At 50.9% G+C, this 14,292-nt stretch overlaps 1 protein-coding gene across 1 annotated transcript in view; it reads left to right on the plus strand.

The window, feature by feature from the left end:
* Positions 1–5,657, plus strand: part of NCBP3 (nuclear cap binding subunit 3) — a 32,713-nt gene extending 27,056 nt beyond the window's left edge. Inside the window, exon 14 of the mRNA XM_060082547.1 lies at positions 452–5,657. Within this exon, the coding sequence (XP_059938530.1) occupies positions 452–560 (109 nt within the window). The 3' untranslated portion in view covers positions 561–5,657. The remainder of the gene's footprint in view (positions 1–451) is intronic.
* The last annotated feature ends 8,635 nt before the right edge of the window (positions 5,658–14,292 follow it).

Genomic DNA, 14,292 nt, shown 5'->3' on the forward strand with positions numbered 1-14,292 from the left:
ATCTCTCCAGATTGAAGTTAGTCGGGAAAGCAGCTCTGGTTCAGAGGCAGAGTCCTGATGCCCTTGGGGCCCAAGGCGGCTGCCCTAAAGCCTGACATTCTTTTGCAGGGTGGGGTGCACAGTAGGACCCCCCCATGCGGGAGTTGGCGCCCCTCCCGTTCTTGCTCACGCAGTCACCCTCCACTCTTGCTACTGCAGCAAGACATCTTAAGAATGTGACATGTTTTGAAGGGCATCTATCTAATCTTTTGCTGCAGAGTTATAGTTCTGGGCCCTCACTTCTTTTCCCACCACCCCACAAGCTTTACCCTTTGAGGAAAAGGCAGCCCTCCAGATTTTGTAGACATTTTTCTTAATATTTTTAACATTGTGTCTTTTAAAAGAAATGTTTTACACAGTTCATCCAAAGAGCAGAGAACTGAACTTCTCACTATTGCCTTGGCCCTGACAGCTGTTACCAGCACCCTTTTCCCAAGAAAAGTCAATTCCCAGGTGCTTATTGGACAGCCTTCGAGGGGGAAGATGAGGGAAGCTGCCAGCTCACCCTTCCAGGATCCTAGTGTGGGGGCCGAATCTCATGGACCTGACCTCAGAGGTACACCCGTGCCGCCCAGGTAGATAAGAGCCGCAGCGTCGATCGCCCTTCGTTCCTCCCTGGGGATTTCTGTTAGGGGGCCTTGTTAGTGATCAGCTTGAAGTGAAGATCAAGTTCAGTGCTGTGGGATTTTTAGGAACAAAAAACTGTGACTTTGGGATTTGGGGTGGATTTTTGTGCTAGGGGTGGGGTCATGGGTTCATGTTGAACAATTTTTAAGTCTGTATTATGTTTAAAAAATATTAATGACTTAAAAGTTTAAATTTTTAATTTTTATATGTGAAAATATTTCCTTTTGGCTACGAGGGAAGCTCAAGTGGTGTCTTCTTATGTGCTGTTAAATATATATTATATACTTTGGAAGAAGGCAAAGAGGGGAGCCTCACTATTTTTAAATGATCCCAACTGTATAGTCTGTCTGTTGTACATAGAGTTTAACTTGCTTTTTGACCGCTGTAGGGAAAAAAACCCATCCACCTGAGATGGGAACCTGTCATTTATTATCACTTCAGAAGTGATACACTGATATTTATTCTTTCTGTCTCCAAGTTCTGGCACTTGAAGACTTCTTCAAAACTGGCAAATAAGATAATAGTTATAGAAATTTTAGTTCATTTATTTCTAAACTCCTTTCAGATTATTTTACCATGAGAAGGTGGTAGATTATTTTGTCTTCCTGTCTGATTTTTATTTTGAAGTATTTAGTGTTGTATTCCTCTGCAGGCTTAAAAATAGTGTTTTACTTCAATTCAGTAGAGCTTAGGAGTTAAAGAGAATAAAGCCTGTGTTGCTGGTGTGATGTCACAACCCCTCACCTGTCTGGAATGTTCAGCACCCAGTGCAGCTCAGGGTTCTAGAGATCTTTGCTCATGCCTGAGCTAGTGGTCACATGATTAGTTGATTGCAGTGTGGTGCGATGGAGGGTGGAACGAACGCTTTGTTTAATAAAGAAAGGCGGGGAGACTTGAGACTTGCAACAAGAACTGTGTTGTCCATGTTTTGTTGGTTAACCTGCTTTTTCCCTCCCTGTAGAAAGATGAGAGCATGTAACCATGATATGTTTCAGCTTCCTAGTGGGATTCTAGGAAAGAGCTGGTTCTGGTTTCTCTGCCAGTTAAGACCTAAGGTTTCTGAGGTTTCTCAGCTCTTTGCCCATGAAGCACACAGCTGGGAACCAGGTTCTTGAGGAGGGGCCAGGGTCTGGGCGGTTGGTCGGGTGAGAAGTGCAGGGGCTGTAGAGTCAGAGACGCCGACCCCTGGCTCTGCTCCGTGGGCCTGGGCCTCAGTTTCCCCTTCTAGCAAACGAATGGGCTGGTACTAGAGCTGCTGGCTTCGTTGGTGCGTCTTAATGGTGTTTTGCTGTCTCAGAGTGGTGGCTGCAGCGGGCTGGCCAGCACCAGTGTCTGCGACAGGTGCAGGGAGGGTCAAGGAGACAACTGAGGGTGTGCATGAGGTTGTGGACGGGACTACCCCCCCCCCATTCCATTCTCTGGGCCACTAGTGAGACAAAGAGGTCCCCATGGTCAGGGTCCCCACTGACATGCTCTCTGCAGTGTTCAGAAAACTCCCCTTCTCAGACTTTCCCTTGTGTTTCCCAGTCATGACCCTTTCCCACCAGTAGTTCAGGCCCACTTGTCCCATGGCCTTTCAGCCCTCACCAGTCTTTTGCTAGGGATCAAGGAAGACTTTCAGGAAGGGCGGTGGTGTGTAGTTAAAACTGACGTGACCAAGAAAAATGCCTACTTCAGCAGCCTTGCAGTTCTCACAAACACGCAGAGCCCAGAAAATTACCTTTAAAGACGTTAAGTTTTATTTCCCAAAGTTATTGGCCTTAGCCTCTCACTCTCCAGCCCACTCAAGCACTCAGATCTTGCAGCATCTTACGAGTGCTCTGGAAGCCCGGGCCCTTTCTTGGGAGTTGGGGAGCAAAGATGGACAGTCGGTTTAGTCTTTACACATATGAGATTTTAGATACGTTTTTGCTGCTTGATAATAATTACAGATACCTCATTTCTGTTTTCCACTCTCCACCTTGGGAGAGGTGCCAACTACCCAGGAGAGCTTGTGGAGCCCAGCACACAATGGAACCTCTCCTCCCCTGGCCTCCTCTAGCCTGACCCCATGAGTCCCTCTCCTTAGGTCAGAAACTGTCTTCTCCCTCTGCATCCCTGCAGCAGCCTCTTCACTGGTTCCTCTCCCCTCTCTCTCCCTCTCCATTCTGCACACTGCAGCTGGGATGAACTTTTGGTATTATTAGCAGCTTTATTGAGATATAATTTACATAGCATACAGTTCACCCATTTAAAGTGTACACTTCAGTGGCTTTTAGTATATTCACAGAGTTGTGCATCCATTGCCGTAATCAATGTTAGAATATTTTCATCATCAAAAAGAAACCCTGCACCCATTCGCAGCACCCCATTCCCTCTTCCCCACTGGCAACCACTAACTACTTTTTGTCTCTATGGATTTATCTATTCTGAACATTTCATATAAATGGGGATCATACACTTTGTGGCTCTTTGTGACTGGTTTCTTTAACTAAACATATTTTCGAGGTTCATCCATGTTGTAATATATATCAGTACTTCGTTTCTTTTTATTGCTGAGTAATGTTCCATCGTATGGATATACCATATTTTGTTTATCCATTCATCAGTTGATGGACCGGTGGGTTGTTTCTACTTTTTGGCTGTTATGAATAATGCTGCTGTGAAAATTCATGTACAAGTTTTTACATGGACATATGTTTTCATTACTCTTAGGTTATATACCTAGGAGTGGAATTGCTGGGTCCTCTGGTATCTCTATGTTTAACCTTTTGAAGAGCTGCCAGACTGTTTTTCCAAGCGGCTGCATCATTTTCCATTCCCCCCAGCAACGTATGAGGGTTCCAGTTTTCCCACATCTTTGTCAAGACTTGTTATGTTTTGATGTGAATTGGTATCTCATTATGGTTTTGATTTGCATTTCCTTGATGACTAATGATGTTGGGCATCTTTTCATGTGCTTCAGGGTGAACATGCTTACGAAGGTTATTCCTATTACTCCTCTGCCTAAAAGCATCACCACTGCCAATGGGATAAATTCTGAACCCCTTTGATAGCTCACAAGGCTGGTCAGGATCTAGCCTCTGGCAGTATCTCTAGCCTCCTCTCCCCATCCTCCCCTACTTTCTGCTTACTGGTTTCCTGGAGGCATCTTGATCTCACCAGCCTCCCAGACTTTGCTCAGTGCTGTTGCTCCCCCCAGTGACCCCCTGGTCCTCTCCTCATCCCACTTCGGCTTTGCCTTCTCCTCTCCCTCATCCTCAAGGACTTATAAACCTCTCCAGGAAGCTACCTGCAACTTCCAGAGCAAGGTTATTGGCCCTGTTATGTGTCCCGTGGTACTGCCATGAAGGAGTCTTGTTACATTCCAGGGTTAGGTTATAAAGTCATGCCTAGGATAAAAATTGAGTGTAATCAAAATTCCTTTCGGACACCCTGAGGAAGGCGCCAGGTTGAAGACCATTATCGCGAGGTGCAGTGCGGCTGGTTCCTGCCTGTGCGGGAATAGGTCACAGTTTCTTTAGCTGAGCACCAGAAGTGGTTAGACTGCAAATAGGGCCGTGTTATGCAAGCAACACTTATTTGTAGGTGTTAGACTCACACTCAGGCAAGCAGTTCGCTTTTGAAGAGGCTCTTGGGAACCGAGACAGGCCACAGGAGCAGCAGGGGCACAAGCTCACCTCTGGCCCTCCCGCTTGTCTGCTCAGGGAGTGGAGTGGCAGATGGAATGGCCCAAATGACTTAAAATTGTTTTCCTTGACTTTTTTTTTTTTTTCCTAACTTTTTCAGACAAATACCATTATGTTTGCCTAAGTGAAATATGTATGTAATGCTAAATCTCTGTACCCCCTCAAGCCAGCACACTGGTACCCTGGATCGCAGTTCCCTCTTCCTACTTTGTCTTGATGTTAGACTGTGAGCTCCGTGAGAGCAGGGCCTCGTCTGGCTTGGTCATGGGGTTCCCCAGTCCGAGTGCCGTGCCTGGCACCTGGCAGATCCCCTGTACACATAGCTGGATGTATAAATTCCCCAGCTGCTGGAACAGCTCCATTCTCTGAAGCCCCGGCATCCTCTTACAGGCTCGTCCTCGTGCTTCTGCCTTGTACACACAACACTTTATTTTCATGTTTTGTTTTCCCTGCTAGCAACCCCTGTGAGCAGGCTTCTTCATGTCGTTATCTCTGTTCCTCCTCCCAGGCCAGTCCAGAGTAAATGGTGCCTGAAAAGTGTTTGGCAAATGAATGAATTGTGGGAACCCAACCCAGCCCTGGCACCTTTGTCTGCAGGCTAGTCTGCTTCTAGCGGAGACTACCAGATTCAAAAAAGAGGAAGGTTGTTCGCAAGTGCATAAATTGCACTTGCATAAGAAAGAATCTCATTGAGTAGACCTCCATGAAATTCAAATTTTGATGATCTGGCTATATCTGAGCTGAAGCTTACCTGGCGTTATAAAGAATTTGCTGGAGAGTCATGTAGATAATCCAGAATATTTTTTAGAAAGTATTCATCTGCACCCAGGAGACCAAGAGAGGAAGCCGGCGGGTGGATCAGAGGCCCCAAAGAGAGACTGCTGGGCCGATTCTTAGCATCTGATCCAATTGGTGAGGAAGTGACGGCAGCTCAAAGAAGACACAAAGAAACAGAACTCGTTCCTGGCAACAACTCTTTTGCCTAAAGTAGGCTTCCCACCGTCACGCAGAGCAGTTTTAAAGTTATGGTGAAATGCTAACAGGCAATTTGGATTAAAGTTAACAGCAAATGACGGCTTCACAGATTAATTAATTGCTGCACAAATAAGTTGATGTACAAGTATTTGCTTTTAAATCTTACACAATAAGAAGTAAATTAGAAGTCAAACCATTTTTTTCTTTGAAGAACTAAAAGGACAGAATGTCTTTGATGAACTTGAGAGCAGCATACTGGCTTCAAGGCAGACTGTTGTTGTGTAGTCTGACCAATAATAATGTAGAACTTTTCTTACATGTTTATAAAATAAATCTTAGAAGAAAAATAATACTGTAGCCTTTTTTAAAAAAAATGAAATTCTATGAACATTTCACAGAACTTGGATGTTCCTGGGAGCAGTTAGGGAAATGCTGGCTCAAAAGCTTATTTCAAATAGTTGTGAGGCATTGGAGGGGGCTTTTGCTCTGCTATAAATACAACTCTAGGGTATGGGTGGTCTTAACCCACCAAAGTCAGCACCCGGCACCCGGGGTTCTTACCTGGTTTTGTTGGAGCAATTCCAGAGGCCCCCTCTGGATGACAGACTCTTCAGTAGTTGAGATTTTGTGTTACCTCAGACTGGGTCACCCCTGCCTCGGGACCAGTGTTGGTTAGAGCAAGGGACCCACCATCGACAGGAGAGGTGACAAGGCCTTCCCGTCCCTTCCTGGGCTGTCATGTGTTTAATGCGTCACCTCTTCTTAGTGGCAAGAGTTCATCAGAGGGCCCGTGAGCAGGAGACGGCACTTTTTTGCTCAGGTAGAATGTCTTTTGTGGGGAGGTCAGATGGGGTGACGGCTGGGGCTGGGCCCGGAGCCTTGGGAACTCGTTCTATCTCATCTGCAGACTTGAAAAAAAACCCAAGCGAGTCCCTTCGCTTCTTGGGACCTCAGTGTCCCTGCCTGTCAGATGAAGGGCTCAAGTGGGATGACCTCCAGGTTTCCTTCTAGTGCTAATGTGAGTTCTAGGATCTTTGCTGAGCTTTCCCAAGGAGCATCAGGAGTGTAAGTTGGACGGGAAGGAGTTGGGGGCAAGCAAGAGGCCTAAGCCCTTGCACCCTTGATTCCATGAGCCAGTGCAACACCCCCGCCGCAGCCCTCCGTTATGAAAGGAGAAGGAGATCCTCTCCCTTGCTCCCTTCCCCGCTCGGCCCCCCTTCCCCAGTGCGCACACACACCATTCTGTGTTTTACTTGGGAGATTTTTTAGGAGGTAGCTCAGTGTCTTAATCAGCTCAGGCTTCTATAACAAAATACCATGGACTGGGTGGCTTAAATAACAGAAATTTATTTTCTCATGGTCTAAAGGTAGAAGTCCAGGATCAGGGTGCTAGTAGTTGGGTTCGCACGAGGCCTCTCTTCCTGGCTTGCAGACAGCATCTCACTGTGTGCTCACATGGCCTTTCCTTGGTGCATGTTCTTGGAGAGAGAGGTGTCTCTTCCTCTTCTCAAGCCACCAAGCCTATTGGATTAGGGCCCTACCTTTTTTTTTTTTTAATTTTATTTATTTTTGTCTGCATTGGGTCTTCATTGCCGTGCGTGAGCTTTCTGTAGTTGCGGTGAGCGGGGGCTACTCTTCGTTGCGGTGCACGAGCTTCTCATTGTGGTGGCTTCTCTTGTTGCAGAGCATGGGCTCTAGGCGTGTGGCTTCAGTAGTTGTGGCACGCAGGCTCAGTAGTCGTGGCTTGCGGGCTCTAGAGTGCAGGCTCCGTAGTTGTGGCACACGGGCTTAGTTGCTCCATGGCATGTGGATTCTTCCCCAACCAGGGCTCGAACCTGTGTCCCCTGCACTGGCAGACAGAGTCTTAATCAGTGCGCCACCAGGGAAGTCCTGGGCCCTACCTTTTTGATCTTAATTATCTCCTAAAGGCTCTATCTCCAAATGTAGTCACATTGGGGGTTATGGTGTCAACATATGAATTTGGGGAGGGGGACACAGTTCAGTCCATGGCACCCAGTAATGCAAGGGTCCCAGTGTGTGTTTGTGGAATGAGGTCACTGCTTTTTAAAAGCCCACAGACTGGATTTTGATCCATGGGTCTGAAGGCAGTAAGGTTTGTAGTTCAGAGTCCTGGTTCTGGAGGAAACAGACCCATTTGATGGAGTCCACCTCGGCCACTTACTAGCCATATGGCCTTGGGCAGATTGCTTAACCTCTGACTCTGAGCCTAATCGTCATCTGCAAACTCGGGGTAACCGAGTACGGTGGCTGTGAGGGTCAGACGAGGGCTTGCGTGGAAGGCCCTTGGCACTGAGTCTGCGTCGCCTCCTGACGCTCAGTCAATGGGAGTGATTACGACTGCTTTTCAGTCTTCCCGGTGCCCCTTTGCCAGCTCTGTCCTGCGCTGCAGTCCCGTGTCTAGTCTCAGTAACATCCTCACTCTTCCAAATGCCCTCCTCCCAGCCTCCTAGGACTCAGAAGGCAAGTGGGTAATGAGAAGTATTTCCTGTGTCTGGGGGCGAGGAGGCAGGCCTGTGGGGACAGCCCCCATCCCCTGGTGACTTGTGCTCTCCACTCACTCTCCAGACAAAGCAGTTAGTCCTTTTAGCTCAGGCTGAACGTGTGTCCTCCATCCCCTAACTTTTAAAACAGTTTATTGTGAAATAATTTAACAATTACAGAATAGTTTTGAGGGTAGAACAAAGAACATTTTGCCACATTTCATTATTCATTCTTTTCTTCCTCCCCTCCCTCCCCCCTCACCCCCTTGTCCCCCACCAACCACGAACTGTTTGAGAGTTATTTGCCTACATTGCATCCCTTTACTCCCTAAATGTAATACTTTAGTGTACATTTTCTAAGAACAAGGACAGTCTCTCATATGACCAGAGTATTGTTATCAAATTCAGGAAATGTATAATTTTAATCAGTACAGTAGTACCTAATCCATGGTTCATGCTTCAGTTTTGCCAACTGTCCCAGTAATGTTTTTTTCTGGTCTAGGATACAATCCAGGATCACACACTACAGTTAATATCCTATCTTTAGTCTCTTATAATGTGGAGCAATTCCTTTGCCTTTCTTTGCCTTTTATGATATTGACGTCTTTGAAGCGTTCAGTCCGGTTATGTTGTAGAATTCCCTCAAGTTGGTCCCTTACCATTTGTTTAAAGTAAAATGAGTTAAGAAGCCATTTTCACATTGCTTTTGGATGTAGCTACTGAATGCCCGGCCTTGCATTAGGCTCTGTGAACCGGGAGCATTATATAGCCTGGCTCTGACTTAGGACCTTAAGTCTGGGTTTGTGGGGACAGCAGTTACTGTCAGAAGGGCTTGAAGGGCCCCTGCGTGCTCGTGATTAGGGGTCTGCTGTGCTGGCACCAACAAGCTTGGAAAATACATCTCAGATGGATCAGGATGATTCAGCATTCTGGAAGTCTCCAAAGATGCAGAAAACGGCCCTGCACCTGTTCCAGCATCCACTCATCAACTTTGCCCTGGCCTCCAGAGATGTCCTGAAGTTCACACTCCAAACCAAAGTCCTGTTTTCTCTCAGAAACCTGCAGCAGGCTGCAGTCATGGGTTCCAGCCTGTCCTTACTGCAGCTCTGCTCTGCGGCCTGGGTCTGTTCTCTCCCGCTCTGGGCCAGTGGTGGGAGGGGAGCCCCTCCTTGCTCTGCCAAGTGCCCCTGGCACTGGGAACAGGGAGGGAAAGAGTCACTGAGCCCTGAGTGTGGGAAGACAGCCAGCACCCTGGCCTATGACGAGGTTAAGCCAACTTAGGATGATCTTCATAGTGATCTGGCAGACGACTCATCAGACCCGGAGCGTTGCTTTTTCATCTGTTTAACTTCTCTGTTGGATGGTATATACTGTGAAAAACAGTGAATCGTAATCTCTCTTCAAACAACCGTGTAACATCAGGGGACTATCGTGCTAGTTGGAGGTATTTTGTCAGACCAAAGCAAACGATGCAAGAATGTTGTAAGTGACATCAGTCTTTACAGAACTTTGGCCAAGCAGGCTTTCACTGTGAGAAACAGGGTAAAATTGATTTTCATCTAGTCGTTAAGTCAACACCATTGTCTGCTGTGTTTTAACACTTATATTAACACTTCAAAGTGCTCTCCCTGGAGATGCAGACATTCATGTGAGAGAGACATAGAGTCCCCTGCCTTTTTGATTGTAAATTAATTAAAATTAAATAAAATTGAAAACTCAGTTCCTCAGTGACTGGTGACATTTCAAGGGCTCAGTAGCCACACGTGGTTAGGGGCTCCCATGTCGGACCCTCATCGCCGAGTTCTGCTGGACAGCGCCGCTCTGCACAGCCAACAGTCTGGGAAGCAGAGGCGCGGGAGAGACTTCCTTCTGCGACAGACGTGGTGACACAGGGAAAATTGGACAGATTGTGAAGTTGGCATTTAAATATGACTGCAGGCCGTCGGCAGCGTGTCCTCGGGCTGCTGGCTTGGATCAAAGGTGTGCTGAAAGATGCATGGAGTTTCACTTGTTCCGTTGTTCTGGTAGCCCAGGGCTCTGTTAGGTTAGTTCCACATCATGGGCTGTAGTCAGGTGTTAAAGAGAATGCAACCAAAGCTGCACTGAGGCAGCGATTCAGGCAGCGCGTGGGTCTTTCCACTCACCTGACCCTCCGCAGTCTCAGGGCCTCGCGTGCGCAGGCGGAGTGCAAGAGCCCCGAGCTGTGAGGGTGCTTTCTGTAGGAAGGACCCTGGGCCAGGCGCTGGGGTGGGGTGTGTAGTGGCGGGTTCCAGGGCAGGGCATGGGGCTGGGACCCACCCACATGGATGATAAACGACGGCTGGATTAATACTGCTCCTGCACCTCACACATCTGCTGAGATCATCCAGCTCTGTTCCCAGGCCAAACCTCGGCTCACCACCAAAGCGTGGGTGATGGGGCAGGGCTGGCAGGTGTCTCTAAGCTCCCAGGACCCAGCCCACAACTGCTGAGGAAGCCACGCAGCCAGCCGTGTACAAGTGGAGCGTCTGTGTCTACTTGAAAGTGCCTCTGCCTGTGGTCCTTGCCTGTGTGTGCGCCTCTGTCCCCGCCTCCTGGCTGCCGGAGCCCTGGAGCCGCGGAGGGAAGCTGAGCAAGTCGAGGCCCACGCCGCTGCCTCTGCTCCAGCCAGGATGTGGCTCTTCCATACTCTGCTCTGCATGACCAGTAAGTCAGCCTCACCCCCTGCCCCGAGGGGCTGCACAGCCTGTCCATCTGCGTGTCTCTGGTGGGGCTCAGAGCCTGAGGTCAGAGAAAGTCTGGGGACTCCCCCTGGAAGCCCGTCTTGCTCCGTGGGTCAGACCCCCAGGCTAGGAAGGACCTGTGAGGCTCTGTTGGCTGCTGACAGCGTGTGGCTTTGGACTCCAGGGCTCTGCCTCCTGTTCCTCCCGCCAGCTCCCCTCCCCACGCAGGCCCTCTCCCCTGGAACCCACTCCAGGCAGCCCCTCAGGTCTGTGCCAAGCTTGTCCCCAGAGTGTGGAGGCTGGTGCAGCCCACCCACCCAGCGGAGCCCCCTGGTTCAGCTGAGGGGGGTGAGGACCCTGTGCGCAGGTGAGCACTGATGAGAGACCGTGCGGCGAACGCATGTGGGGAGCCTGCTTCCTGTTCCTGACGTTAGGGCCCCTAAGAGAACCTGTATGGGGGAGGGGACACTCCCTCCCCACTGCCTGGGGTCCCGTATGACCTTTAAAACTCCTATGGAAGCCCCTTGGGGCAAGCCAAGCCAGGAGCCTGCACCCAGCCACTAGGCCCCAGGGATGAGAATAAGCGTGGTCAGCGAGCCCCTGGGCGCTGCTCAGATCCAGCCTGAGGCAAGGGTGGTCCTGTGTAGTGATCTGGCAGGCTTCCCGGGGGCCTCCTGCGCTGGCCAGGAGCTGGTCAGAAGAATGAGACTGGACATCAAGCAGGTGTAGTTTCAGGGCTGCTGGGAGCCTGAGTTCTCCCTAAGGATGGGTGGGGCCCAGCTAGTAAACGCCAGACAGTGGCTGAGAGCTGAGGCCAGGCTGGGAGGGGGCTCAGAATTAGCACCCACCATGGGGCCAGATCACCCAAGAGGCAGGCCAAATGTGCATGGGGCATGAGCAAAGCATACATTTTTGGATACCTTTTAATATTTGATATTTAAAAAACATCAAAATAGTCATCGTGGAAAGATCAAAACTTTGTTGAACTTCCTTTTCCTTATTTTACAGTTTAGACTTCCCTTTACTTTCAGTTACATACGGTGTGTGGAGAAGGTCTCACACTTTTTATGGCTTATGGCTTTGATCCCCCATCACCAAGTGTGTGCATACCCTGGTCCACCCCATCCCAGTAGAGAGGAGGTGACTGAAGCCCAGAGAGGAGTAATGACTGGCCATAGTTACAAGCAAGTACTAGTAGAAACGGGACTCAAGCCCAAGCCTCTGCCTCCTTGTCTCCTGTCTAGAAAGACAGAGCCTCTTGTCTCTGTCTCCTGTGGCCTCTGGAAAGACCAGTTATCACCCCAGCACCTTTTTCAACAATGTCAATCCAGATGACACTTACCAAACCCCTTCTGAGGCTAAGGCACTCCCCAGGCTGACGGACAGCAGAGAGCAAGATAGAGCAGGCTTGCAATGAGATCACTTACCCCGCACCTTGGCTATGCTATGGGCTGGGGCTAAGAGCAGAGCCCCAGCAGCTCCAGTCTGGGTGGGAGAAATGGAACGATGACAGTTCTGCTCCAAGCTGTGAGGTCCTGAGATTTAGGGATGGGCCAATCATGAGGAGCTTCCTGGAGGAAGTGAGATTGGCACTGAGTCTTAAGGGCTGGAGAGAGTCTGAGAAAGTGACGAGGAGATGCCAGGGAGGGTGGAGGAACCCCTCAGACAGTGACCCCAGGCCCAGGGCCCTGCATCCTGTGCCTGGCTGCACCTCCCTAGGCTGGAGACAATCCAAACTGTTCCTGGCCTGACCTTCCACCCTTCCCAAGCACCCACTGTGGTGATGCCCACTTCTCGTCAGTGGGAGCAGATGAGATAACATCAGTTGTCTGAGACAGTCAGATGCAGATACAAACACACTGAAACCCTGGAGCTGCCCATCTCATCCTGCTACCATGCAGCCTGCTGTTCCCAGGTCAGTCTTCCCTCTGACTCATCTGTGACCACAGCCACTCACTTCTCCCCCCAGGGTCTCAGAGGTTGCGTCTACATCGCTCGTGTGAGGAAGGGAACTGGGCTAGTGCCTGTAAAGCCTCACAGTGGTACACAAGCCAGCAGTCCAGGGCCGGCTCTGCTGTTGCACCGATGTCAGGCTGGTGCCGGGGGCCCTGCTGGGTCCTGCTGGGGGAGTGGGGAGGTGTCAGACCTGCCTCTGCCCGGGGCACAACCCCAGACCTGAGTGCACGTGTGTGTTGGGAAACCTTGGCCATTGAGGATGGGGGACCGTAGTGTCCACGGTGGCCCTGAGGATGGGGGAGGTGCTTAGCAAGTGCAGACAGGTGGTGCGGGGTGAAAGGGAGGCTTTCTGTGCAGGAGAAACAGTACGGACAGAGACGCGGGTGTGAGGAGTGTGTTTAAGGAGACGCAGGGTGAGGTTTGAGTGGGAACAGAAGGCTATCTGCTCTGACGTTGCCTGTGCCCCACAACCAGGACACGCTGGGCCCTAGGGGGGAGCAGCCCACGCGCACACAATGACCCTGACCCTCTGTCCCCAGCCAGAGGGCCCACTGAGAATGCCTTCAGGTGGCACACAGGGGATGGGGAAAGGGCATCCCAGGCAGAGGTAAGGCAAGCACAGTGTTCGTGGGCCAGCCGGGTGTGGAGAGCGGGCCACGCAGGAGCCAGACGCCTCCGACCTTCTCTGGGAGGCTGGCTTGGGGAGCAGCTGGGGGCCACGTGGGTGGTCAGGGTGCTGGTGGAGAGTGTGGGGGGCCCAGAGTGCCAGGCTGAGGGAGCTCGGGCCACACCCTGAGGGCAGTGGGAAGGTCAGCAGGCCCCTAGCCCGGAGGTGACAATGGGACGTGCCTGTGGTGTGGAAGGCGGAGTCCTGGAGAAAGGGGAGGCAGACAGGCCCATGAGGAGCCACTGCCGAGGTCCCATCCAGGGGGGTTGGGGCAGGAGGGCAGGGGGAGGGGGAGACACCTATGAGAAATGTTTAGGAGGAAAAAGCACTTTAGCGCAGAGCACAGCACTGTCTGCTCCAGACCTGTCGGCCATGGTTATTAGGTAGCCTGTGAAGGGAGCCGGGGTGGGGGACTGAGGTATGAGGTTTGGGGCTGAGATGATGAGGCTCAACATGGAAGACCCAGGCGGGTGGGTGGAGGGTAAGCTGCCCCACGGGACAGGCGGCCTGCAGACCTTTCTGGGTGCTCTGGACTGGGCGTCAGGACGGCTGAATCTAGTCCTAGCTCTATGGCCCGGCTCCTTGTATAAGTGCAGGCAAACCATTCCCTGCCCTGCATCCACCCCTCCGGGTTCAGTTTGCTAAACCGAGAACAGTACTGTGAGAATGTGTATTTAAACTGCCTGGTGTGATGGGGGAGATAGGGGGTGGGGGCAGGGCAGCGGTGGCTGACAGGATGGAGGGGACCCTGACTCAGCAGGCCTGTGTGGCCAGGACAGCTTGGAGAGGCGGCCCTGTGGGCGCTGTGGTGACAGACTCTGGTTCAGCAGGGCTCTCACCCCTGGCAGCCCAAGAAGGGGGCTTGAGCTGGCGGGCAGGGCTGTCAGAGAATGTGGCAGGCCTCCCTTGTGGTTATAACACTGACATTAGCACCCACATACTGAGCCTGCAAGATGTCAGATGCTGCGCCCGGCCTTGCCCCACTAGTCTGCACGGTCCCACATCACAGATCGGGAGACTGGGGTGAGGTGACAAGCCCAAGGTCCTTCAGGGACTCCGTGGCAGAGCGAGGATTTGAACTCAGGACTGTCTCCCTCCAGGGCTCATGCTCTCTCCTCTGAGTCGAAGTGGGAAGTGGGAAGAGAGAGGGTCCCCTG

The sequence above is a fragment of the Mesoplodon densirostris genome, chromosome 18 (genome assembly GCF_025265405.1).
Source record: "Mesoplodon densirostris isolate mMesDen1 chromosome 18, mMesDen1 primary haplotype, whole genome shotgun sequence".
Lineage (NCBI taxonomy): Eukaryota > Metazoa > Chordata > Mammalia > Artiodactyla > Ziphiidae > Mesoplodon > Mesoplodon densirostris.